Genomic DNA, 23,935 nt, shown 5'->3' with positions numbered 1-23,935 from the left:
AGACCAAGCAGGAGCCTAAGAATGAAACCCTGTTGTCCAGTCTTTTATGTTTGCGGAGGGGGAAGTGGGACCGGGCCCCTGTTTGGAGCAGCAGATTTCAATCAATAATTTGCTTTGTTAATATTAAGTGCAGAGGTTCTAGGGGGCGGGGCTAACCTGCTGGCAGACGGCGACCAGCAACGGCTCTCCGAAGCCTCCTCCTCCCCACCCCTCACTAATCTCAGCCCATTTTTTTTTTCTCTCTATGTCCTCCGACTGAACACCCCAAATCGGGGCTGGGGATGGGGGGAAAGCAACTAGCGTTTGAGAGCAACACCACCTATAGCCTTCTACGTGATCTGCACCTTTAAACCCACTCGATCACCATCCGGACCCCGGAGGCACCACCCACATCCGTTTAACATCACTTCCTTCAGAGTTAAGGGGGAAAAAAAAAAATCTAGGAACTCGAAGGGTTGGGTTGAGCCGCCTTTGGGGTAGGGCGCGGACCTCCTGCTCTAGGACTCCCGGCTCTGCGCCTGCTCCGCCCGGGGACCCCCGCGCACTGACCACCATGGAGCTGCGGCCTCGTCCCGGGGCCACCTGTTTGCTGGGCTTCAGTCTCCTCCTGCTCCTGGTCACCTCTTCCGATGGACTTACTGGGCTTGGAAAGGGTCAGACCGCATTCTTATCTTAATCTTTACTTATCCTGGGTCCCAGCCCAGCACAACCCTCTTCTCCTCTTAACACGGTCCCCGTCCCTTTCTATCTCTTAAGTCACGCCAGGTTCTTTTTTTATCCTAGCCAGCCAACCGCTCTTGGAGTCTGAAGATTTATTGGAGCAGGGAGTAGCGGGTTGAGGGGATGATGGGATGGGACGTTGTGCTTGGTAAGAGTAAGGAATGGCCCTTAGATGAGAAGAAGCATGTTTAAGAGCTCATCGGCACAGTGCTTAGCACTTGGGAGGTCCCCAGAACGGTCAGCTTTACTGCTAGGAGAAACAGGGCCTTTTCTGGGGGGACATGCATATGTAGAGAGAGAGCCTTGCCCTTGGTCTGAAGATGCCCCAACCTACCTCTTCCTCAGGAGTAAGGTTACTGCCTTCATACCCTGGGGGATGGGGGGTGGGGTGGGGGGAAGCCACACCTCCATTCCAGGAAGTGGTGACTGGTGCAAGAGGAAAGGTTAAAAGAGGGTAGAAGGTCTGAAGTCAGAGGGGCCACCAACAGGTGTCCCTCCTGTGGTTCAGTTGGTGTGTCTGAAGAAACGGAATTGTTTGTGAGGGCTGAGGAGACAGTGGTTATGAATAGGGAATAGAAGACGTGATCTCCCTACTCCATCCCATTTCTTACATCTTCCTTCGAACTCGGGGTTTATGCTTTTCTAAGTGGGTGAGTGGTAGCATTGATTCCCCTCCTCCCTTTCCTTTTTTTTTTTTTTTTTTTTTGTACTGATCTTACATCTTACTCTATGGAAAGACTGTGCAGCAGTTCTGCTGTTTGAAATTTGATTTTTCTCTTATCCTCCCTATTTGTTCATTTATCGGTGTGTGACGAGATTGGGTGGACATTCAGTGTGCCTGAATAATGTAGCCCCTCCTTTTAATTCAGTAAATAATTTTTGATCACCTACCATATTCAGGCACTGTCTTGGACACTGCTGTTAATAAGAGTTTCAACTAGGAATAAGTACTGGAAATAAAATGAAATTGGGATGGAGAGGCTGGAAAGGATGAGGGAACGGATATTACCTGAATGAGGAAGGTCAGGGAATGCTTCTCTGAGGTGATACGTGGGTTTCCATCTCAGCGATGAAACTGCATGGAGAATTCTACTGGGCCAGAATGTTTTCAATGCTGACAACCCCATTTTAAAACAGATTACTGTATATTTAGTGTGAAATTGTAAGAACCAAGAGAGACAGAAGGGTAGTGTTAGGAGTGTGGGTTTTGATGTGAGTTTCAATTTATTCTGCCACTAACGATCTAGCCCAGGGCAAGTTGCTCAATTTCTCAAAGCTTAGTTTCTCATCTGCAAAAGTGGGCATAATAATAACTGCCTGAGACATCAGCAGGTAATTTACTCTGTTCTAGTTACTGTGTTCGGTGTAGGCAATCCCTTGGAGTCATGTATTCAGTACTTTTATTCCTGGTTAGACACGGAGCTCTTGTGATTATTCTAGTTGTCATTGCTGAATAACAAACCGCTCAAACATTTAGTGGTGTGAAGAGACCATTTGATTATGGTCAATTCTGTGGGTCAGGAATTCAAAGAAGGCGCAGTGGGGAAGGTGTGTTTCTCTGTTCTGTGATGTTGGAGGCCTCTGCTGAGCTGGTTTCTTCATGGGCTAGCGTGGGCCTCCTCACAGGAAGACAGCTGGATTTCAAGAGTGAGCGCCTCAAAAGAACAAGGTGGAAATGCATAGCATTGTTGTCATCTAGCTCTACAGGTCGCATAGCATAGCTTCCGCTGTACTCTGTCTGGGCCTGTTCACGGGGTGGGGGTGGGTGGGCATTAACCTCCCTCACTCTTGCTGCAAGGGGGAATGTTGAGTTCACCTTGTAAGAAGAGCCTGTGGAATGGGAAGTAGCCAGAAGACTAATCAAGACAAGTAAGCAAGCAATTACAGGCGTTGTATAAGTAGCTCTGGCGCTTTCCAGAGGGTGGCCTGGTGGTTTGCAGACAGGAGAAACTGCATGACTCTACTGTTTTCAGGAAATACAGTGGTATGGTATGAGCACTGAATTAGGAGACTTGGGATTTTCTGTATGTGTGTGTGTGTGTGTGTGTGTGTGTGTGTGTTGTTGTTGTTGTTTTAAATATGCTTTTATTGATTTTTAAAGGTAGAGGGAGAGAGAGAAACATCAATGAGAGAGAAACATCGATTGGCAGCCCCCTGCATACCCGCTAGTGGGGACTGAGCCCATAACCCAGTCATGTGCCCTGACCAGAAATTGAACTGGTGTCCTCTTGGTTCTTGGGTTAATGCTCAACCATTGAACCACTCCAGCCGGGTAAGGCCTGGTTTTAATCCTCATCAGACCATATAGCCAGCTGTGGTCTTTCCTGCAGACCATTTATTAAATAAGAGAGTTGAATTAGAAATGATCCCTAAGAGTTCTTCCAGACCTAACCTTCTAGAGTTCTAAAATAATTTTCTTATTCTCTATGTGCTAAAAATTTGAACTATATTACCTATGGGGAGAAGTGTAACAACTGACATTTACTGTACATTGCTATATTCAGGCACTGTTTTGTGCATTTTTCGTATATTGGCTGGTTTAATCCTCATAGCAACCTTCTGAGATGGATGACATTAACATCCCCATTTCGCAGATAAAGAACCTCTAGTGGGCGCAGGAGTCACACAGCGAGGAAGTGGGCCAGCTGGGCTCCGAATCCCAGAGTCAGTGCTCTGCACAAGCACACACACTCCTGCTCTGAGTGCAGAAAGTCCTCTGAAGACTTTAAAGGAGCAACGAGGAAGTTGTTAGTGGGGGTAGTTTATGTCCTCCTGAAACAGAAAAATAAATGATTGTCAAGTCTTTGGAATAAAAATTAGGGACTGACAAATGGGGAGTGTTTACATTCCACATTGTTTCCTATTCACATTCACAACAATCCTATGGAACAGATATTTTTCTTAGGCCTATTTTGCATTATGCAAACAATAAGTGGCCAAACTAAGATTCCAAACCAGCTCTGTTTGACCGCAGACAGCCTTTTTTTTTTTTTTTTTTTTTTTGGAGGGGGGAGGAGGAGGGGTGTCACTATGTTATTCTACCACTCAGGTACAATGTTCTCTATTTTAGTAGCGTGCCTGCCAGCTCTGACACTTGACCTTTCATCAGCTGGGAAGGGATGAATAATACTTTTCTGGTGTCTTTCCATTTCACGCATGAAAACAATTTTAGGATGAAGAGCTTAGGAAGTCTGATGTAAATACTGTGTCTAGGAATGGTCACTTTCCTTTATTTTTCTTCCTTTTTTTTAATATTAATGTTTTTAGGGAAGGATTTGCTGACACGGGAGCTTTCAGCTCACTTTGCAGACAACTGGCATACATTAAGCGGCTGTGCAGGTGACACTTTAGGAAACCGGACTCTCTTCGAATGTTCCAGTTGGCATGGGTGTGTGTGGGTGGTGTCGGGGAGTAGGTGATTTTAGTAACAAGGTAAATACTGTAGCCTTTCAAGTTATTTTTGAAGGGAAACAAAAAACTTAGGTTTTCTAGATCTGAAGGCAATGTTTACATTCTGGTTTGGTGAAGCTACACTCCTTCCTTCACTTATTCATTGAATTTTTGCTAAGGAGGCAGTGAAGTCTTGTGAGTGGTTAAACTATAGACTCTGGAACCTGCCTAGGTTCTAATCCCAGCACCGCCATTTACTGGCAGTGAAACCTTTGGCAAGCTATTTAATTTCAGCTTCCATAGTTGTAAAATGGGAATATTAGAGTTTCTACCTCATAAGTTTATTGTGAGGATTAAATGTCAGTACATGTAAAAGCACACAAAACTGTGCCCGGCGTGTAATAAATGCCATATGAAGGTTAGTCATTGATACTGTTATTGTATCATTATGTTATTGTAATTATCAGTGGTCTGCAAAGTGCGGCTCGCGAGCCACATGCAGCTCTTTGGCCCCTTGAGTGTGGGCTCCTCCACAAAATACCATGGCCTAGGCCAGTCTATTTTGAAGAAGTGGCGTTAGAAGCAGTTTAAGTTTTAAAAAATTTGGCTCTCAAAAGAAATTTCAATCATTGTACTGTTGATATTTGGCTCTGTTGACTAATGAGTTTGCCGACCATTGGTAATTATGCCATAAGTAAGAAATAAAAAAGTAATGATGGGGATTATTCCTGTTATTAAAAAAAACCCCAGTTACTTTTTACTATGATTTTTAAAAGAGCCGAAACTGGTTTGGCTCAATGGATAGAGCGTCGGCTTGGGGACTGAAGGGTCCTGGGTTCGATTCCAGTCAAGGGCATGTACCTTGGTTGCGGGCATATCCCTGGTAGGGGGTGTGCAGGAGGCAGCTGATCGATGACTCTCTCTCATCGATGTTTTTAGCTCTCTATCTCTCTCCCTTCCTCTCTGTACAAAAATCAATAAAAATATATTTAAAAGAAATATTGTACATGTAGTGAACTATTTCAAATTACACTTCTAGATTTACTCTTAGGAATAATGCAATAAGGTGGCTAAGGAACTGTTGGGGTACCAGAAAAGAATGTTAATTAGGAATCAAGAGACCTAAATTCTGGTTGTGGCTTCCTCTGTGGTTTTGGGTAGGCTCTGCCCTTTTCTGGGCCCTTGTAGCACGAGGGGATTGGAGTAATCTCTTAAGTTTGTGCTGTCCAGTAACAGTACAACCAGCCACGTGTCACTCTTAAATTTTAAATTAATTAAAATTCAATACAATTAAGAGTTTAGCTTCTCAGTTGCATTAGCCACCTTTCAAGTACTCACCTGCCACCTGTGGCTTGTGGTTACTACATTGAACAGTGCAGATACAGAACATTCCCATCAGTGCAGAAAACTCTACTGAACCATGCTGCCCGAGGGACTTTCTTAGTAATAACTCCTGTGACTTAAGTTTTATCAGCTAGCTCCTGAGTAGCCCATGTTTATGGAGAAATTTTATTTTACCTGATATTAATCTAGCTTCCCTGACTTTCTTTTGGCTGACATTTGCCTGGTATATATGTTTCAATCATTTTATTTTTTACTTTTTTTTTTAAAATATATTTTATTGATTTTGTACAGAGAGGAAGGAAGAGAGATAGAGAGTTAGAAACATCGATGAGAGAGAGTCATCGATCAGTTGCCTCTTGCACACCCCCTACTGGGGATATGCCCGCAACCAAGGTACATGCCCTTCACCAGAATCGAACTCGGGACCTTTCAGTCCCCAAGCCGACGCTCTATCCTAGGGGTGTCGAACTCAATCAGAGAAGGGGCCAAAATCTAAAATCCAGCCTAAATCGCGGGCCGAATGGTTTACTGAACAGTCATAAACTGTCATTGTGATGGAAACGCAGTGGAGTGCAGTGATGACAGCGTGGTGCAGGCCACATTGCAAGGCCTGGCGGGACGGATTTGGCCCGCGGGCCTTGTGTTTGACACATGTGCCTGTCCATTGAGCCAAACCGGTTTCGGCTATTTTTTACTTTCATAAACCCTTTTTTTTTTTTTAGGTGCTCTTGTAAACATCATAGTTTCATGTTCCTTAAAAAAAAAAAAATCTGATCATTACTGTCTTTTAATTCCAACTGGCAAATTTAGTCCACTTATGTTTGTGTTGATTATGATGTTTGTGGTGATTAGAGATGGTCATATTTCTCTCATCCAGTTTCCATTGCTTTTATTTTTTTTTTTCCTGTGCTTTTCCTCCCTCCATTTGTGCCCTTGCTTTAGAGGTTGAGTATTTGCTTGTTCTTATTTTGTTTTATATCCTTTATTAGTTTGGATGTTGGCACTCTAGTTCTTTTCTTTTAGTGGTTACTCTTGAAATTTTACTTGCATACTTAACAAAATCTAACATTAATATCTTGGATGTTATTAAGAACATTTTTTTTTTTTTTATTAAGAACATTTTAACTTCAAGTCATTTCCTCTTTATAAGTAGTTGTTGACTTGCACTTTAGTTCTGTCTTTTTAAAAAAAACTCTAAGTTGAGCATTACAAATTTTTCTACAGATAATACTTAGAATTATTGACGTGTTTACCAATTTATTTGTTCACTGTTCTTTATATCTAAGCTTTCTTCTGGAATTCCTTCCTTCCTGAAACATGCCCTTTACTTATCCTTTTTCTCTGATTCATTTCTTCCAGGGGACTATTTCATATTTTCTCATCTCTTCAAACCTCCAGACTTCTTCCACAATCCTTGCTCTCAGCTGGTGACCAGGCTTTCTATATAATAGAAGACAAAGGAATTAAAAGAGACCTTTCAAAAACTGTCACCACTACATTTACCTACCTTCTAGCACCAGTGTTCATAAATTCTTCCTTTCCTATCTTTGTTGGATAAACTGTGCTCCTAGCAAAGGCTAATTCCTCTACTTGAGTGATAAATCCAATGTCCTTTCACCTACTCATGATATTTAAAATATATATATTTTTATTGATTTTAGAGAGGAAGGAAGAGGGAGAAAGAAACATCAGTGATGAAAGAGAATCATTGATTGCTGCACGCCCCACACTGAGGATCGAGCCAGCAAGCCAGGCATGTGCCCTTGACCAGAATCGAACCCGGACCCTTCAGTCACATGCCGGCGCTCTGTTCATTGAGCCAAACTGGCTAGGGCTCACAATGTTTTTTTACTCTCCCCTTGTTATCTTGTATCATCAGCTTTTCTTCCATTATCATATAATTTCTATCAGCTTTCAGCATCCTATATTTCCCTCTCCATTGAGTTAAAACCCTTTCTCAACCATAGCTCCCTTTAGCAATGCCCTTTTTCCCCTTCAGCAAAATTATTTGAAAGTGTTGTGTGTCCTAGTTCTAGAATTCTTCCTTTGGGCTATCTTGATTTGCTCTAATTATGCTGTCATCTTCACTCCTCTATTGAAGCTAGTCTTGCCAAAGTCAGCATTGTTCTTCAGTTGCTAAATCCAGTGGTCATTTCTGATTTAACGGGAATAGTGGAGTCAGTTGATCACCTTTCCTTCTTTTTAAATATATTTTGTTGATTTTTACAGAGAGGAAGGAAGAGGGATAGAGAGCTAGAAACGTCGATGAGAAAGAAACATCGACCAGCTGCCTCTTGCACACCCCCTACTGGGGATGTGCCTGCAGCCAAGGTACATGCCCTTGACTGGAATCAAACCCGGGACCCTTCAGTCTGCAGGCCGACACTCTATCCACTGAGCCAAACTGGATGCCAAACACTTTTCCTTCTTGAAGCATCTTGGAAACACTTATAATAGATTGTAGGACTCCATGCATTGCTGGTTTTCTGCCGATCTTGCTGGCAGTTCCTTCTTAAGGCCTTGGCTAGTTCTTCTTTATCTCCCCTAACCTGAGAGGGCTCCAGGACTCTTGGACTTCTCTCCATCTATACTCACTCCCGTGGGATCTTATTTAGTCTCAGGCTTTAAATTACATCCATTTGCTCATAACTCCTTTGAATTTCAGGTTCAGATATTCAGCTGTTCATTCATCATCTCTAATTGTTTGTCTAGAAAGCATATCCAAATGAACATATACAAATTCTTTTTTTTTCTTTTCTTAATCCTTACCCTAGGATATTTTTTCCATTGGTTTTTAGAGAAAGTGAAAGGGAGGGAGGAGGAGAAAGGAGACAGAATTGTCTAGTTGGGCATCCTGCCAAAGCAGGATTAAGTTGCCTGAGTGTAGGTGTTGACAAGTAGAATGATGGGGATCACATTAAGTACCTTCCAATTCCTCTGAGCATCCTCCCAATTGCACTCTTACTTAATTGTTCACTCTTCAGGATTAGACTTTGGGCCCTAGGCAAGTGACACATTTTCTCTTGGCCAGCGGCCCATGCTGTTGGGAATGAAAAGAGATGAATGCTAGTTTGAATTTTGCCCCCATGTGCTAATCTGAATGAGCTATTTATTTCTCTGTGTTAACACTGATGGAAATTTGAATCTATTTTAGTAGGAAAGAAAGGTGTGGGAGATAGTATAGTAACTGAAAAATGATAAGGTTGAATTTTAAATCCCAACTTGACCTTTTACCAGCTCCATGACCTGGTACAGGTTATGTAACTTGTCTGAGCCTCAGAAGTCTCAACTGTAAAGAATAACAAAAGCTGCCATTTACTGATCACTTATACATATTTTAATGATGAGAAAACAAGTATAGAGAGCTCAAGTAAAAGAGGATTATTGTAAATTATTACCAGATTTAAATGAGGTAACAGGTGTGATATGCCAAGAATATCGAAGGTGGTCAATAAATAGCAGCTAGCATTATTATGATCACTAACATTGGGTAATTTATGTTAGGGCTGAAATAAGATTCATTTACTCAATAAATACTTTATGGAGCACTTACCTTGGCCATGTGTAGAGCTAAGAGGTAGGGAAACAGAAGGGAATAAAGCAGTTATGTTCACAACTCTTAGGGAATTCACTCTGGGGTAAAGGGGATCCCATCCAACATTTACAATTCAGCCTGGGGAGTGCTGTCATGGGAATCAGGGAAGATTTACTAGAAGAAACGACCTCTAGGTTTATACCTGAAGAATGAATGGGAGGTGAAGGTGGAAAAGGCAGAAGAGCAGTGATTATGAAAGCTAGAAGGGAGAAAGTGCATGCTGCATTTAAGGAATGGAAAGAAGCTTTGTGTGTGAGATTTTAGGAAAAGTGTGGAAAGTGAGCCTGGAGAGGTGAGCGAGTGCCATATTCTGAAAGGCTTTGTAAGTGCTGCTGCAAGAGTTTGGCCTTTCTTTTTAGGGCTTGGAAAGCCTCTGAAAAGGTTTTTTACCTGCCAAAGATGTGATTTTAAAATATCACTCTGGATGAAGTGTGGGGAATTAAGACAAGAAAAAAGCTTTAAAAATATTACCTCATTTAATCCTTACACCCACACTTGGAGGTAGGTATATTATCTTGATTTTACAGATGAAGAAATTGGGACTTGGAGAGCTTACTTTATTCACAAAATTCACGCATTTCATAGAGGATTGGGGTCGACATCCATCTCTTCAGACTCAAAAGCAATATTGCTGAATTGTCTTCAACTAGTAATGATTTGTTATGACCTGCTTAATGTTTACTCTGTGGAAAATTTTCATTCATTCTTATGAATGCATTATTAGTAGCTCTGCGCATGAATCTGCACACCAATAGCTCTCTGCGGGGCCTGGTCGCTCTGCGCCCGCTGCCCAAAGGCTCTCTGTGGCCCAGAGGCCCTCCACATCTGGGCTGGGACACTTGCCTCATCACCTCAGCGACGAAGCAAGCATTCCGCCTGGCCATTCACGCTGCCCGCTCTCAGTGGCCAGCCCCCTTCCCCTGGGACTGGGGGACTCCAGTGGGCTGAGAGGACTGAGTGCCACAGATGGCTATGGGCACTGCCATATTTGTGATGGAGCAATGGTTAATTTGCATATTATCATTTTATTATACAGGATTTGCATAGTCTGTGTTAGATTACAAAGCATTTTACAGACATTTATTTTCCTTAGAAACTATGATTAGGCAATGTTATCTCCATTTTACAGGTCTGAAAAGTGAAGCTTGAGGTATGGGGCAGTCCTTGGTCCAAAAACCCAGAGAGTGGTGCAACTGGGACTTGAACACCATGCTCATGACAGAGGAAAGCCTTTTTTTATGGGTGACCATGCCACACTTCTTTCTTGGATCTTTGCTCTTGATTCATGTGTGAATGTTTATAAGACTCTCTCTTCTTCTAGGTTTTGGAGATCACATTCATTGGAGGACACTTGAAGATGGGAAGAAAGAAGCAGCTGCCAGGTATAAGATATGATTTTAGATTACTGAGGGTGGTAAACACTTTTTGGACATTTTAGTATGTGAAGATCATGCCAAAGCAGGGCAAAAACTGAATACTTGCATGATAACAACACTAATACTATCTAACATCTATTACTATGCACCAGACATTGAATTATGTGAATTAGCTTATTTAATTCTCATAATAACTCTTTTGAGGTGGGTACTGATGTTATCTTCATTTTGAAGATAAGACAACTAAGACATAGAGCAATTAAGTAACTTGCCAAAAATCACACAGCTAATAAGTGGTGAAGCCAAGGTTCAGATGCAGGCATTCTGGCTTCAGAGCCTGCATTGAACCAGTAAACCATACTGCCTACTACTCTCAAGTTGAGCAGTCCAAAATTCCAAGTCTATGCACAGACAACTGACACAAAGGGAGAGAAAAGGCGGAGCAGGGAAGGGAAGTGCTTTGTATGCATTAATTTATTTAATCCTCACAACCTCTAAGGTTGGTTCAGCCTGTGAAGTAAGAACTATTATGCAGGAGAGGAAATCGAGATACAGAATGGTTAAATAACTTGACAATAGTTTACATGGCTAGTAAGTGGCAGAGCCAAGACTTAAATGTTTTGGAGAAATACTAAGACCCAATACACTGATGTGCACCTACATTATATACATATATTTGCACAGAAACACTCACAAACTATAGTGCTTGCTTTTGCTAGAACAGATCCTACAGCTTCATACCTTCTCAATTAGAATAGGGTTGCCAGATTTAGCAAATAAAAGTGAAGGATGCTCAGTCAAATTTTAATTTTGGGTAAACAATAATTTTAAATCTGTCCCATGTTGCCAAAACCGGTTTGGCTCAGTGGTAGAGCGTCGGTCTGCGGACTGAAAGGTCCCAGGTTCGATTCCGGTCAAGGGCATGTACATTGGTTGTGGGCACATCCCCGGTAGGGGGTGTGCAAGAGGCAGCTGGTCGATGTTTCTCTCTCATTTTCTCATCGACATTTCTAGCTCTCTCCCTTCCTCTCTGTAAAAAATCAATAAAATATATATTTTTAAATATGTCCCATGTAATGTTTGAGACATACTTATATTATAAAAATTTTTTTTTGGCTCGGCCAGTGTGTCTCAGTGTTAGAGTGTCATCTCATGAACCAGGAAATCATGCGTTGGTTCAATTCCTGGTCAGGGCACATGCCTGGGTTGCAGGCTCAATCCCTAGTCGGCGATCTCCCTCATCGACGTTTCTCTCTATCTCTCTCCCTTCCTCTATCTAAAATCAATTACATTAAAAAAAAAATCAAACTTTTGTTGTTGTTTATCTGAAATTCAAATTTAACTAGGCATCCTGTATTTTATATGGCAACTTTACCCAGGAGAAAAATTCCTATTACTCTTTCAAGTTCTAAATCAAATGACTATTTTTAGATAAAGTCTTCAGTGATTTTTCTGGGCAGTTTGTGTTTTTTCCCCTTGTACTATTACAACCCAACCTATATCCACCCTACATCATGTATAATAATAAAAGCATAATATGCTAATTAGACCAGATGTCCTGGACATCCTTCCGGATGACCTTCTGGATGACCTTCCAGATGAAGCCGGGGCTGGGTGCCAGCAACTGGGGAAGGAAGGCCTACTCTTGCACAAATTTTGTGCATCAGACTTCTAGTAGTAGATATTCTGCTTCCCATTCAGACCTTTGATTTCCTATGGGGGAACTGTTTTGTGTTTATCTCTGAATCCCCAAACACGGAGATGCTGAGTGATTGAAATGGCTATTGAATAAACAGTGATTGAGAGTCACTGGGTAAGGCATGAAGGGGGTAACAAGCATTTGTGGATTATCTTCTATATACTAAATATAGTCCTGGTTGTTTTTTTTTGCAGTATTTAATGTTCATAAAGGCCCCATTAGAAATGAATGGGCAGAATCTTTGGCCACAGGGAGATAACATTCCCAGGAGGCCTCTAACATTTGCCATAAATAAGTGATGCCATTCTAGTCTCTTATCTCTGAGCGAGGAGGACCTGGGTCTAGTTGGCTGGGACTCTCGTTTCCACAGCAACAAGAGGTCCTATCAGAGTCAAGGCGCACCGGAAGTTCGGTTTGCATTTCCGGGTTGCGTCTTAAAGACGCCGACAACCAGGAAGTTGACTCTCCGGTTGCACATGGCGGCTCCCCGGGAGGATGCCTCTGGTGGTGTTTTGCGGGCTGCCGTACTGCGGCAAGAGCCGGCGCGCAGAGGAGCTCCGCGCGGCGCTGGCGGCCGAGGGCCACGCGGTGTACGTGGTGGATGACGCGGCGGTGCTGGGGGCGGAGGACCCGGCCGCGTACGGCGACTCGGCCCGCGAGAAGGCGCTGCGGGGGGCCCTGCGCGCCGCGGTGGAGCGGCGCCTGAGCCGTCACGACGTGGTCATCCTGGACTCCATTAACTACATTAAGGGCTTCCGCTACGAGCTCTACTGCCTGGCGCGGGCGGCGCGCACCCCGCTCTGCCTGGTCTATTGCGTCCGGCCGGGCAGCCTGAGCGGGGCCGGGGGACCTCGGGCGGCGGCTGCGGAGGAGAAGCCGAGCCGGAACGTCAGTGTGAGCTGGCGGCCGCGCGCTGAAGAGGGAGGAGGGAGACCTCTGGCGGCGGGCGCCCGCGTCCTTGGGGAAGCGCAAGCAGCGGACTCGGTAGTCAACGGGGGAACCCAGGCACACCTGTCTCAGGAACTGGAGCCGGAGGAAACCAGGACGCCAGATCGCCCAGCTGCCGTGATCCCCGATTCCGAGAAAGCTGCAGATCCTGTGTCCAGTGCCTTTTACCCTCCCGAACTTCTGGAGGCCCTAATGCTGCGCTTCGAGGCTCCCGACTCCCGGAACCGCTGGGATAGACCCCTGTTCACCTTGGTGGGCTTCGAGGAGCCGTTGCCCCTCGCAGAGATCCGGGCCGCCCTATTTGAGAACCGTGCTCCTCCGCCCCATCAGTCTACCCAGTCCCAGCCCCTCGCCTCTGGCAGCTTTCTGCACCAGCTGGATCAGGTCACCAGCCAGGTGTTGGCCAGACTGATGGAAGCGCAGAAGAGCGCAGTCCCCGGTGACTTGCTTAAGCTTCCCGGGACCACGGAACACCTTCAGTATACCCGGCCTTTGTCCATGGCAGAACTGAGCCGCCTCCGACGCCAGTTTATTTCCTACACCAAAACCCATCCCAATAATGAGAACCTGCCTCAACTGGCCAACATGTTTCTGCAGTATCTGAACCAGAGCCTGCTCTAACCAGAGGTGTTTGCGGAGCATACTGATGTGTGGTACTAGAGCTGTTGTGACTGACTCACCCTTTTCAGGTCCTGAGTTTACTTTAGAGTAGGGGTGTCGAACTCAATCAGAGAAGGGGCCAAAATCTAAAATCCAGCCTAAATCGCGGGCCGAATGGTTTACTGAACAGTCATAAACTGTCATTGTGATGGAAACGCAGCGGAGTGCAGTGATGACAGCGCGGTGCGGGCCACATTGCAAGGCCTGGCGGGACGGATTTGGCCCGAGGGCCTTGTGTTTGACACATGTGCTTTAGAGCATACTCTGAGACTAGAAAAACTGGGGAACTAGCTTGAAGGATCTTGGCAAATTTCTCCGGAGGACAGAGCTCAGATCGACAGGGCTTACTTAGATTGGGGTCTACTTGGGCTATCACACTGCATTGATTTACCCCAGCTGAACTGTAGGAAAGCAGACTGGATGGATGAGTTGTTCTATTAGAACAATTGTGAACAGAAACTTAAGATGGCACAGTTCTCCCATCTGCACTGGCCCTTGCTTCATACCACAAATAGTTTTTTTAGTACTGTACCTAAGCCTTTTGCTAGTCTCTCCTGGGGTCTGAGGTCACAGATAAATCCACTGGTTTCTGTCCTTGGGAAGCTTTTGGTTCTAGTGGAAGTAAAAGACATGGCCACTAGATTATTTCATTTAATAAAACCTTTTAGAAGAAGAGAGTCGGCTGGAATCTCTTTCACTTAATGTAACTTAATGTTCTTCATATAATTAATATAACATTCTAAATATACATACGGGTGGGCAAAAGTAGGTTTACAGTTGTAAGTACATGCAAGTTTATTCTTTTTTTTGCAGTAGTGTATTTATTTATTTTAAATTTCTTTATTGATTAAGGTATCACATATTTGTCCTCATCCCCCCATTCCCATCCTAAACTCCTCCCCACGCATACCCCCACTCCAAGTTTATTCTTTTTTTTTTTTTTTAATATATTTTATTGATTTTTTACAGAGAGGAAGGGAGAGAGATAGAGAGCTAGAAACGTCAATGAAAGAGAGAAACATCGACCAGCTGCCTCTTGCACACCCCCTACTGGGGATGTGCCCGCAACCAACGTACAGGCCCCTAACCGGAATGGAACCTGGGACCTTTTCAGTCCGCAGACCGACGCTCTGCCACTGAGCCAAACCGGTTTCTGCCCAAGTTCATTCTTGTATTATTAATTGTATTATTTTCCATACAAACAACTGTAAACCTTTTGCCAATCCTATATATTTCTGCTGTGCCTTTGAAATAGTACTTCAATAGTGCATAATAAGAGAGGAGATACTTTGTTCTAATCTAGAGGGATTGTCACTTCTGTAATTCGTGCTTCACTGTTTCAAGGCAGATGTCACTAAGTTTTTCTTTCATTCTTCCATTGGTTATTTATTAAACAAACGATACCTATCTTACCAGTGCTTTTGATTTTCAGAGATGAATTGAGTAATATTTGCCCTTGAGAGGTTAATAGTTTGTTGAGAAATACAGACAAGTAAACATGATTATAGGTCATAAGGGGCTGGTGGTTAGAGGGTGGTCATAGAATGCTTCAGGAGTCCAGAGGAGGGAAGAACTAACTAGCTGTTGAGAGAAGGTGGTTTTGCAAAGGCTCCAGAGGGATTAATATGTGAATTGTCATTTTAAAACAAGGGCCGGCAAATAAATATTTTAGGCTTTGTGGACCACAGCCTCTCTGTTGTAACTTATCAGCTTTGCCATTGTAACACAAAAGCAGTGATAGTAAGTCTAAAAATGAGCCCTGATCAGTGTGGCTCAATTGGCATATGCCTGGGTTGTAGGTTCAACCCCGGTTGGGGCATATATGAGAGACAGCCAATCAATATTTTTCTTTCTCCCTCTCTAAAAAAAAAAAAAAAAAAAAAAATCAAACAAGTCCTTGGGTGAGTATTAAAAGAAAAAAAAGAATGTCAATGTGTTTTAATAAAACCGTGCACACTGAAATGTGAATTATGTTTAATTTTAACATATCCCAAGGTACTATTCTTTAAACTTGTTTCAACCATTTAAAAATATAAAAAACATTTGTATCTCAGCTCTACAGAAGTAGGCAGTGGGCTTGATTAGGTCTGCTGATTGTAATTTGCTGACCTCTGCTTTAGAAAGCTGAACAGCAGTTTGCTTGGAAGAAAAGAGAGCAAAACATTTTTCTGTAAGTGCAGGATATGTTTAAAAAAAAAAAATAGGTTGCCATGGTTGGTAATTTATTTCTTGCTTATCAGGCAATCTGTACCATCTTTTGTTTCTGATATATCAATGAGGATTCCTGCTGCAAATGGAGGTTTGAACTAAGAAATCTTTTAAGTCCTTTTCCAGTGACTTCTGGGTTGCCATTCTAAATTGAAATAGACTATACTAGTCAGAAAGAACGTTAGTTTTGGAGTCAGATTTATCAATTGCTTAGTTGCAGAATCTAGATTTTATGTGGCCAAATATTTAATTTCTTTGGAGTCTCAGTTTTCTCATTACTATACTGAAACCATTTATATATATAAAATCCTATATGCTAAGTGTCTGACCAATCAGTTGACTGCTCAACTAGTCACTATGATGCACACTGACCACCAGGGGGCAGATGCTCCCACCAGTAGGTTAGCTTGCTTCTGGGGTCCTGCACATCAGGATTGGGTGAGTTGGGCCAGACAGCTCTAGAGCCCTCCCACCTTCTCTCCCTGGCCAGCTGGCCCCCATGGCCTTGATTGGGACTGGGCGAGATGGTCCCAATTGACCCTGATCACCGGCCAGGCTGAGGACCCCACCTGTGCACAAATTTGAGCGCCACTCTTTAATAATTTATCTAAGGGTTATTGTAAGGATTTAAATGAGATAATGCATATAAGGTACATAGCACCATGTTTCATAATAAAAGTTTATCACATTTTGCCTATTATAGTTACCTGGACCCCACTTGTCACCGAAGCTTGCCCTACTCATTTGCTTTATAGTAATCTATCCCAAATTTGTAGTAGGCCTCTGATAAGGAGCTGATAATTCATTTAGCACTTATTAAATTAATTAGTTTATGTGTATTTAGAATAGTGCCCAGTACATAGTAAATGCTACATATGTGTTGGCTATCAATATGATTTTATATGGCAGATGTAGGGGATATAGAAACAGCTAAGAATTCCTTAAGGATCCAAGAACGGTGGGGTAGATGGGGAAATATGATAAACCAGTGTAGTAAATACAGTGTTCTATAGTGTATGATGATGTATTGATATGGTGGTTGGATGATGACTGCTTACCGAGGACCCTCCTGCAAGTTGTCATTTAAACCTTGAGAACTTGGAGAGCTTCATCTGGCCAAGACTGGTTCAAGGTGGATTATGTCACTTGTTATTTATAAAAAAGGAAAAACCTTTTTCCTCCTTGATTATAAAGATTACATTTAATTGTGGAAAAATAGAGGAAGTATAGTAAAATCTATGATCCCATTATTCAGGAATAACTGCTGTTAGGTTTTGTTACATTCCCTTTGGGCTCGCTCTTCTGTACATATTTGTATAATTAAAATCAAACTACAGCTAATAATTTTATATTCTAGTTTTTACTTTAAAATTATACCAATGAAAATTTTTATTATTTTTAAAAAATATATTTTATTGATTTTGTACAGAGAGGGAGAGAGGTAGTGAGTTAGAAACATCGATGAGAGAGAGTCATCGATCAGCTGCCTCTTGCACACCCCCTACTGGGGATATGCCCACAACCAAGGTACATGCCCTTGACCAGAATCAAACCCAGGACCCTTCAGTCCCCAAGCCGATGCTCTATCCATTGAGCCAAACTGGTCTTGGCAATTTTATTATTATTAATAGTTATATCACCTTAACAATTTAAATATGGTGTTTTCTAAATCTTTAAAGTCCAAATTTACAGGATTTACACTAATGTCAGAATGTATCAGTAATTTTGTTATAGTAATCTGTTATTAAATAGGTTGTCTTAAAATTTTCCCAACTGGAATCATACTACATGAAAGTGCACTAGTCTTTGTCTTCATAAAATGGTCATTTTTATTAAGGTAAATATCAAGAAGTGGAATTGCTAAATTATAATTTCTTTGTTTTATTTTTAAGTGGATTGCCCCTGATGGTGATTATCCATAAATCCTGGTGTGGAGCTTGCAAAGGTAAGTGCAGATGATCAAACCTCAGATACGTTCTGAAATATTAGCATTTAAAAATAGGGGCAGTGACTGCTGATTACTTTAACGGATACCAAAGAAATACATGACATAGATTCCCTGCTCCCAAGAAATTTGCAATTATATTCGCAGGGGGTTGGAGGGTAAGGCAATTAAGATAAGTAGAGTATGAGATGAAGTGCCTCAGTAGTCATATGGACAGCAAATGTTAGCGGGAGCTGAAAAGTACAGAGAGATGTGAGAAGGTTAGGAAAATCTTCCTGGAGGACTTGAGGACCAAATTAGAACCCAAGGTTACTTTATTTGGTAGCATGTATTTTTTTATGCTATACCACCCTGCCACTTCCAAGTCAGACTTTTCTTTTGTTTCTTATGCTATACATATAAAATTCTAGTTGAAAAAGGAGTATAAAATTAGTGAAAATAGTGTTACATAAATACATTAGTGGTATTGTTACTCTGCTGTCTATTCTCTAGGAGAAGTTATTAAAATGTGTAAAAAAGCAAATAGTAATAATTTTTTCATTTGTATAACATCTATATTTTATAAAAGAGGTAAAAGCTTTAAAGAAGTGACATCAGTCACTCACGGTCACATAGTTATGCAAGTAAGTGGCAGAAGCAGAACCAGAATTCAGATGTCCTGATTTAAGGGTTGGTTATATGAATCAGCTCAGCAAATTAGAGTTTGGATATAACAATGTTTTCTTCTAAAATCTTCCTCCCCTTTTCCCAGCTTTAAAGCCCAAATTTGCTGAATCTACAGAAATTTCAGAACTTGCCCATAATTTTATTATGGTAAATCTTGAGGTAAGACTTCCTAAGTTTCTCCTTTCTGTTTTAATTTCAAGTCTTCACTCTTTTAGAATTGCCATTATTAATAGTATAAAATCTTATTTAGCAGAGCTAGCTGCTTATAGGTATGCATTCTTCTCTTGACCTTTAACACTAAGTCTTGTGTCAGACATGGTAGAAAACTGTCCAGCCTCCACTTGTGGGAGGAAGTAGGCTAGCTAGGATTAGGTAAGATGACTGAATTTTAAGGTCCCTTCATTCTTAGTCCATGATTATGACATGTTTTTACATCTTTGTATAGTAGCTGATTTAAAGGGATAGTCATACATGCAGGCTGTAAGTTCCTGCAAGATGTGATTCAGTTGAAAGCCAAGTCTGTCTAGGCTTGAATGTACATTATATAAAATAATGTTTACTTAAACACAGTACTGGAAATTTTCTGAACACAGTAACAGTTACTGTTGTGCCAAGTCCGGGGGGAAATTGGCGAAGAACAAAGCAGAATTTTTTTGCCCTCATTGAAATTACCTATGGGGGCTTGAATGCAGGGAGACAGACAAGTAAGTGCTATGGCTAAAATTGAAGGGTGGAGGGGATAGTTTGCAAACATGGTTATCAAAGAAGGTGACATTTGAGCAAAGATTTGAAGCAGAAGAGGGAGTGAGCCAAAGGATAATGAAGGAAGTGTGTCCAGGCATAGGGAAAAACCAAGTTTTACAAAAGCCTGTGTTACGAGCATGCCTGGCTTGTTTAATGACAGCAACTGCAAACAGGTTAGTGTGCTTGAAATAGCCTAAAAAGAGATAGGGCATGGAGTTAGGAGAAGTGCCCAGGTGGCAGGTCGTGTAGGGCCTCTTATGCCAGTGCAATGACGTGGGGTTTTACCCTGAGTGAGAATAGAAGCCACTGAAAGGATTTGAGGGGAGAGGGAACATGATCTGACTTAAGGTTTTTAATTCATAGGATGAAGAGGAGCCTAAGGATAAAGATTTCAGCCCTGATGGGGGTTATATTCCACGAATTCTTTTCCTGGGTAAGGTGAAAGATCTTAATCTGGGGACCCAAGATGTGAAAGGAGAGAGACTTGACTCGGCACTTAACTCCATCTAGTGAAACTATACTGGGATAGCTAAAAACAAGAAACAAAAAGCAGTTTCAGGAGAGCGTGGGGAGAGTTCTGAGTGCCAGAACTTCAAGTCTGAAGTTTTTTCCATTAACTGACTGCTTTTGTGAGCAAAACAGAGTATCGATCATCTATTTAGTCAGCAATTGTTTGTGTATCAACTCTAAGTCAAGAACTATGTGAGGCACTACAGGGACACAGATAAGCTACAATTCTTACCCTTGACACCATAGAACAGCAGGGGTTCCATTGCCAAATGGAACCAGACAAATGTCTTTCCACGAACAACTTTTTAAAAAATATTGACTACCTACGGTAATCTTTATTTAGCATTCTGTTAGATTCTGTGAGGAAAACAGGTAAAAATATAGGATTCCATCATCATCAAACAGAAAAGGAACATGTCAAGAAGAGGGAACAGCACATGCCAAGAAATGGGGGAGAGGTGTTGTATTCAGGAAACTGTGAACAGTTCATTGTAATTGCAACATAAAACACAGGGATTAGGGCGGTGAGGTCATGAGCTGCAAAGATGGGCAGGTCTGATTTCCCAGAAGGCCTTGTGTACCATATAATGTTTGAAGTTCCTGTCTTGTAATTATTGCAACCCCCATGCCATTTTGTCTACAACAGATCCCAGTGGCAAGGTGCGTCCTGAAATTATCAATGAGAATGGGAACCCCAGCTACAAGTATTTCTACACCAATGCTGAGCAAGGTATGGTTATGTTGAAAGGGGGGAGGGTTGCCGCTAGAGTTAACCAGGATGAACCATATGGGAGGTCCGTGATGGGAAACTCAGTTCAGCATGTTAGCTGAGCATCTCCTGCACGACTAGCTTTTGGCTAGGTCCTGTGTGGAATATATGGGAAAGATAAGACTGAGCTCCTTCCCTAACTACTTCCAATCCAGTTGGGAGCTAACTGACCCACGTGAAACTGGAGAACTGAGGCTCACAGAGGTAGTCACTTGTAACCTCGACAGAAAGTGAAATAAATGAGATGTTCATCTTTCTAAGAGATATAATGGGGATGGTCGGAGGGTGTTTTCTATTCCTAGTGTCAAGTAAACATGTGCAGTCTATGACGGGTTCAGCTCTAATCCTGGAGGGTAAGCCGAAGTAACTACTAATATTTTTGTGGCACTTCAGCTTTATAAAGCACTTTTATTATCCGTGCTCATTTAATTTTTGCAATAATCCTATGCAAAGTATAAGTAGCATTACCACATTTTACAGACGAAGAAACAAATTCAGAGAGGCAAAATGACTTCCCAGGGCTAAAATCCAGAACTAGAAATTGTGTCCAGATCCCATGTTACTGTCATAGTTCTCCTAAAACATAAAAATCTATATTAAAGATCTACTTCGTATTCTCACCCCCACACCCCCAATCTTTATTTCACAGTTATTCAGGGGATGAAGGAAGCTCAGGAAAGGCTGACGGGCGATGCCTACAGAGTGAAACATCTTGAAGATGAGTTGTAACATGAATGTGTTCTGGAAGAAGAGCAGCTGGGAGGGGATATTGAGGAATCACTCAGAACAACTAAATCAATCAGGAAACCTTGCTCCTTCTGCCTGTGTGGGAAGGAGTTCTCACTGTGGAAGAGTTCTGCTAATGGAAGCTGGTCTCCATGTTTGTGGATCCAGCAGCATGTGGCCGACTTCCTTCTCCTGCCCCTCTGACCTATCTGTCATTGAATGTAAAGGATACTATCTTTTGACACAAAACTTGAGCCATTTGGAGGTTTACTCCATGCACTTAAGTGTTGGAATCTTTTTCCATTTCCTTCCACTCTACTGACCTTGCTGGTGAAGGGAAACCAGGAGCATCTTTTCTACAACGTTAAAATTGCAGAAATTGCTGATCGTTTCAAACAATAAACCTTACATGTAAATCAGTAATTCTGATCCCACCGAGGAGACCAGCCTGATTCTTCTCTTTTTCCCTTCCCGGGAGTGATCTTGGCCTTCCCCCTGAATCCCTACAACTTCCTTCCTCTTCTCCTGCTTGGGTTTCCCTGTTTGCCCGCATGCGTGTGCAGGAATGGCTGTGTGCTTAGACTCAGCTCCAGCTGGAAGCATGCTTTCCCTGTTACGGTTGGAGAAACTCAGACCTTTAAGCCCTAGGCAGAGCCATTTTTGCCAAGTTGTCAACTGTATTTTTGTATTGGGGTTAAAAAATATATTAATTGTACTATTAAACTTTAATAAAACTTTAAGAAGAAGTATGTTGTGATGGCCTTTTTATTGGAGAATGGAGGGAGGGATGGAGATCAGAAAGAAAACTAATCTTGAGGGCCTAATTTAGGACTCTCCTGCTCTTATACCTTCTACATTCAAATGGGCATCAGAGCTCATCACTTCCACTTTTTAAACAGCTGAATTCACTCTATCCTCATTATTGCTGTTTTGGCGCACTGCAGACTTTTTCTGTTTCTTAGACTATTTCTTGTGACAGCCTCTTAATTTGTCCTCTACCAATATTCTCTCCTATAATCCATCCTCCCTGATTTCCAAAATGCAAATGTGACAGTGTCACTCCCCTGCTTAGAGCCTTTTCCTTCACCTTCAAGACAAGAGTATTAACATTAGGAAACACTTGGGCCTCGTTATGGGCAGGCCCTCTTCTGAGTGCTCTGTGTTATTCCACTGCATTTGCCTTTAGTCCTAATAGCCCTGTGAGAAAGGTACATTACAATCTCCATTTTACAGAAGGATTTGAAGACATGATCAAACCAAGACACGGGATAAAGACAAGGTCTTCACCTTGGCCTTTAAGCAGCTGTCTACTTCTTTAACCTCATTTATTCCCATTCATGACTTCACATTTTTATTGTTGTGGTGACATCAAATTGTTTCAAGTTCCATTCACAACGTGTTCTCTTATGCTCTGTGTCTTTGCTTGGCTAGCTCCCATTGCCTAAAACATCTTTTCTTTAAAAACAAACAAAAACAACAACTATTTTTATTGATTTCAGAGAGGAAGGGAGAGGGGAAGAGAGAGATAGAACATCAATGATGAGAGAGAATCATTGGTCGACTGCCTACTGCACACCCCACCCGGGGGATGGAGCCTGTAACCCAGGCATGTGCCCTGACCAGAATTGAATCATAACCTCTTGGTTCATAGGTTGACACTCAACCACTGAGCCATGCTGACTGGGCTAAAACACTTCTTTTTATTCCTCCACATTTTGAGCCACTTCTTCCAGAGTCTTTCCTGACCTTTCTCTTGAGGATAAAATATCCCTCCCCAAATACATCTATCTTGGCTCCTCACCATATACTGTAGTAACTTATTTGTTCATCTGTGGCTGTCACCAGCCAGCCATGCTCCTCTAGACCAGGGGGCTATACTGTTGTGTGCACCACAGTCCCAAAACAAGGTACTTTTAAGTGAATTGTCCCACTTTGTGGTAGGTTCTTTTCATCTGTTCTCTTTATATTCCATCAGTGGTCCAGTGAGATAGGTAACATTAGCCTCATTTTATGGAAAAGGGAATTTTGGTGATAGGAGTGGCCCTCATTATCTAACTGCTGGGTTCTAACCACCCCTGTTTTACTCCAAACTCATGCTTTTCACACTATACTTTGTTACCTTCTTTATATTTCAAGGTGTAACTCAAGACAGTTTTCAAGCTGAGGAACATAAAGACTTTACAAGAAATACATGAGCCCAGAAATTGATGCCCAGTGAATTGATATCAAGATCTTCACTTTCCAGGATACCTCAAGAAATTAAATAATTACCATATGACCACCAATTCTACTTCTGAGTATATATATCCTAAAGAATTGAATGAACAGCCAGGACCGGTTTGGCTCAATGGATAGAGCATCGGCTTGGGGGCTGAAAGGTCCCAGGTTCGATTCCGGTCAAGGGCATGTACCTTAGTTGCGGGCATATCCCCAGTGGGGGTGTGCAAGAGGCAGCTGATTGATGACTCTCTCTCATCGATGTTTCTAACTCTCTATCTCTCCCTTCCTCTCTGTACAAAATCAATAAAATATATTAAAAAAAAAAAAAGAATTGAATGAACAAACTCAAGTAGACATTTGCACAACCATGTTTATAGAAGCATTTTCCCCCACAAAAGCCAAGGTGGAAGCAACT

The 23,935-nt window shown here is 42.2% G+C and overlaps 1 protein-coding gene across 3 annotated transcripts; it reads left to right on the top strand.

Moving 5' to 3' along the window:
* Nucleotides 1-412: 412 nt before the first annotated feature.
* TXNDC12 (thioredoxin domain containing 12) lies at nucleotides 413-22,044 on the top strand. Of its 3 annotated transcripts, none has more exons than XM_036447277.2 (7): nucleotides 413-653; nucleotides 10,371-10,431; nucleotides 17,833-17,885; nucleotides 18,637-18,710; nucleotides 19,659-19,728; nucleotides 20,452-20,535; nucleotides 21,224-22,044. In XM_036447277.2, exons 1-7 carry the CDS (start codon nucleotides 554-556, stop codon nucleotides 21,301-21,303), a joined length of 522 nt encoding a protein of 173 aa, XP_036303170.1. In that variant the 5' UTR covers nucleotides 413-553; the 3' UTR covers nucleotides 21,304-22,044. The 3 variants fall into 3 exon arrangements, 2 of the variants coding, with proteins under 2 accessions (XP_036303170.1, XP_045440555.1); XM_045584599.1 differs by lacking the exon at nucleotides 413-653 and adding an exon at nucleotides 2,274-2,367; XR_004989519.2 differs by lacking the exons at nucleotides 413-653; nucleotides 10,371-10,431; nucleotides 20,452-20,535; nucleotides 21,224-22,044 and adding an exon at nucleotides 12,327-13,018 and having other exon boundaries at nucleotides 19,659-19,727.
* Nucleotides 22,045-23,935: the final 1,891 nt, after the last annotated feature.

Source organism: Pipistrellus kuhlii, unplaced genomic scaffold (genome assembly GCF_014108245.1).
Source record: "Pipistrellus kuhlii isolate mPipKuh1 unplaced genomic scaffold, mPipKuh1.p scaffold_m20_p_2, whole genome shotgun sequence".
In the NCBI taxonomy this organism is placed as follows: domain Eukaryota; kingdom Metazoa; phylum Chordata; class Mammalia; order Chiroptera; family Vespertilionidae; genus Pipistrellus; species Pipistrellus kuhlii.
This window is presented reverse-complemented; position numbering and strand designations above follow the sequence as displayed.

What these genes read in the sequence shown, in the direction of transcription:
- TXNDC12 (XM_036447277.2), top strand. Translation starts at nt 554, where the DNA reads ATGGAGCTGCGGCCTCGTCCCGGGGCCACCTGTTTGCTGGGCTTCAGT. An exon ending in AAGAAAGAAGCAGCTGCCAG is followed by an intron (nt 10,432 to 17,832) that starts GTATAAGATATG and finishes TTTATTTTTAAG; the next exon opens with TGGATTGCCCCTGATGGTGA. An exon ending in CTACACCAATGCTGAGCAAG is followed by an intron (nt 20,536 to 21,223) that starts GTATGGTTATGT and finishes TTTATTTCACAG; the next exon opens with TTATTCAGGGGATGAAGGAA.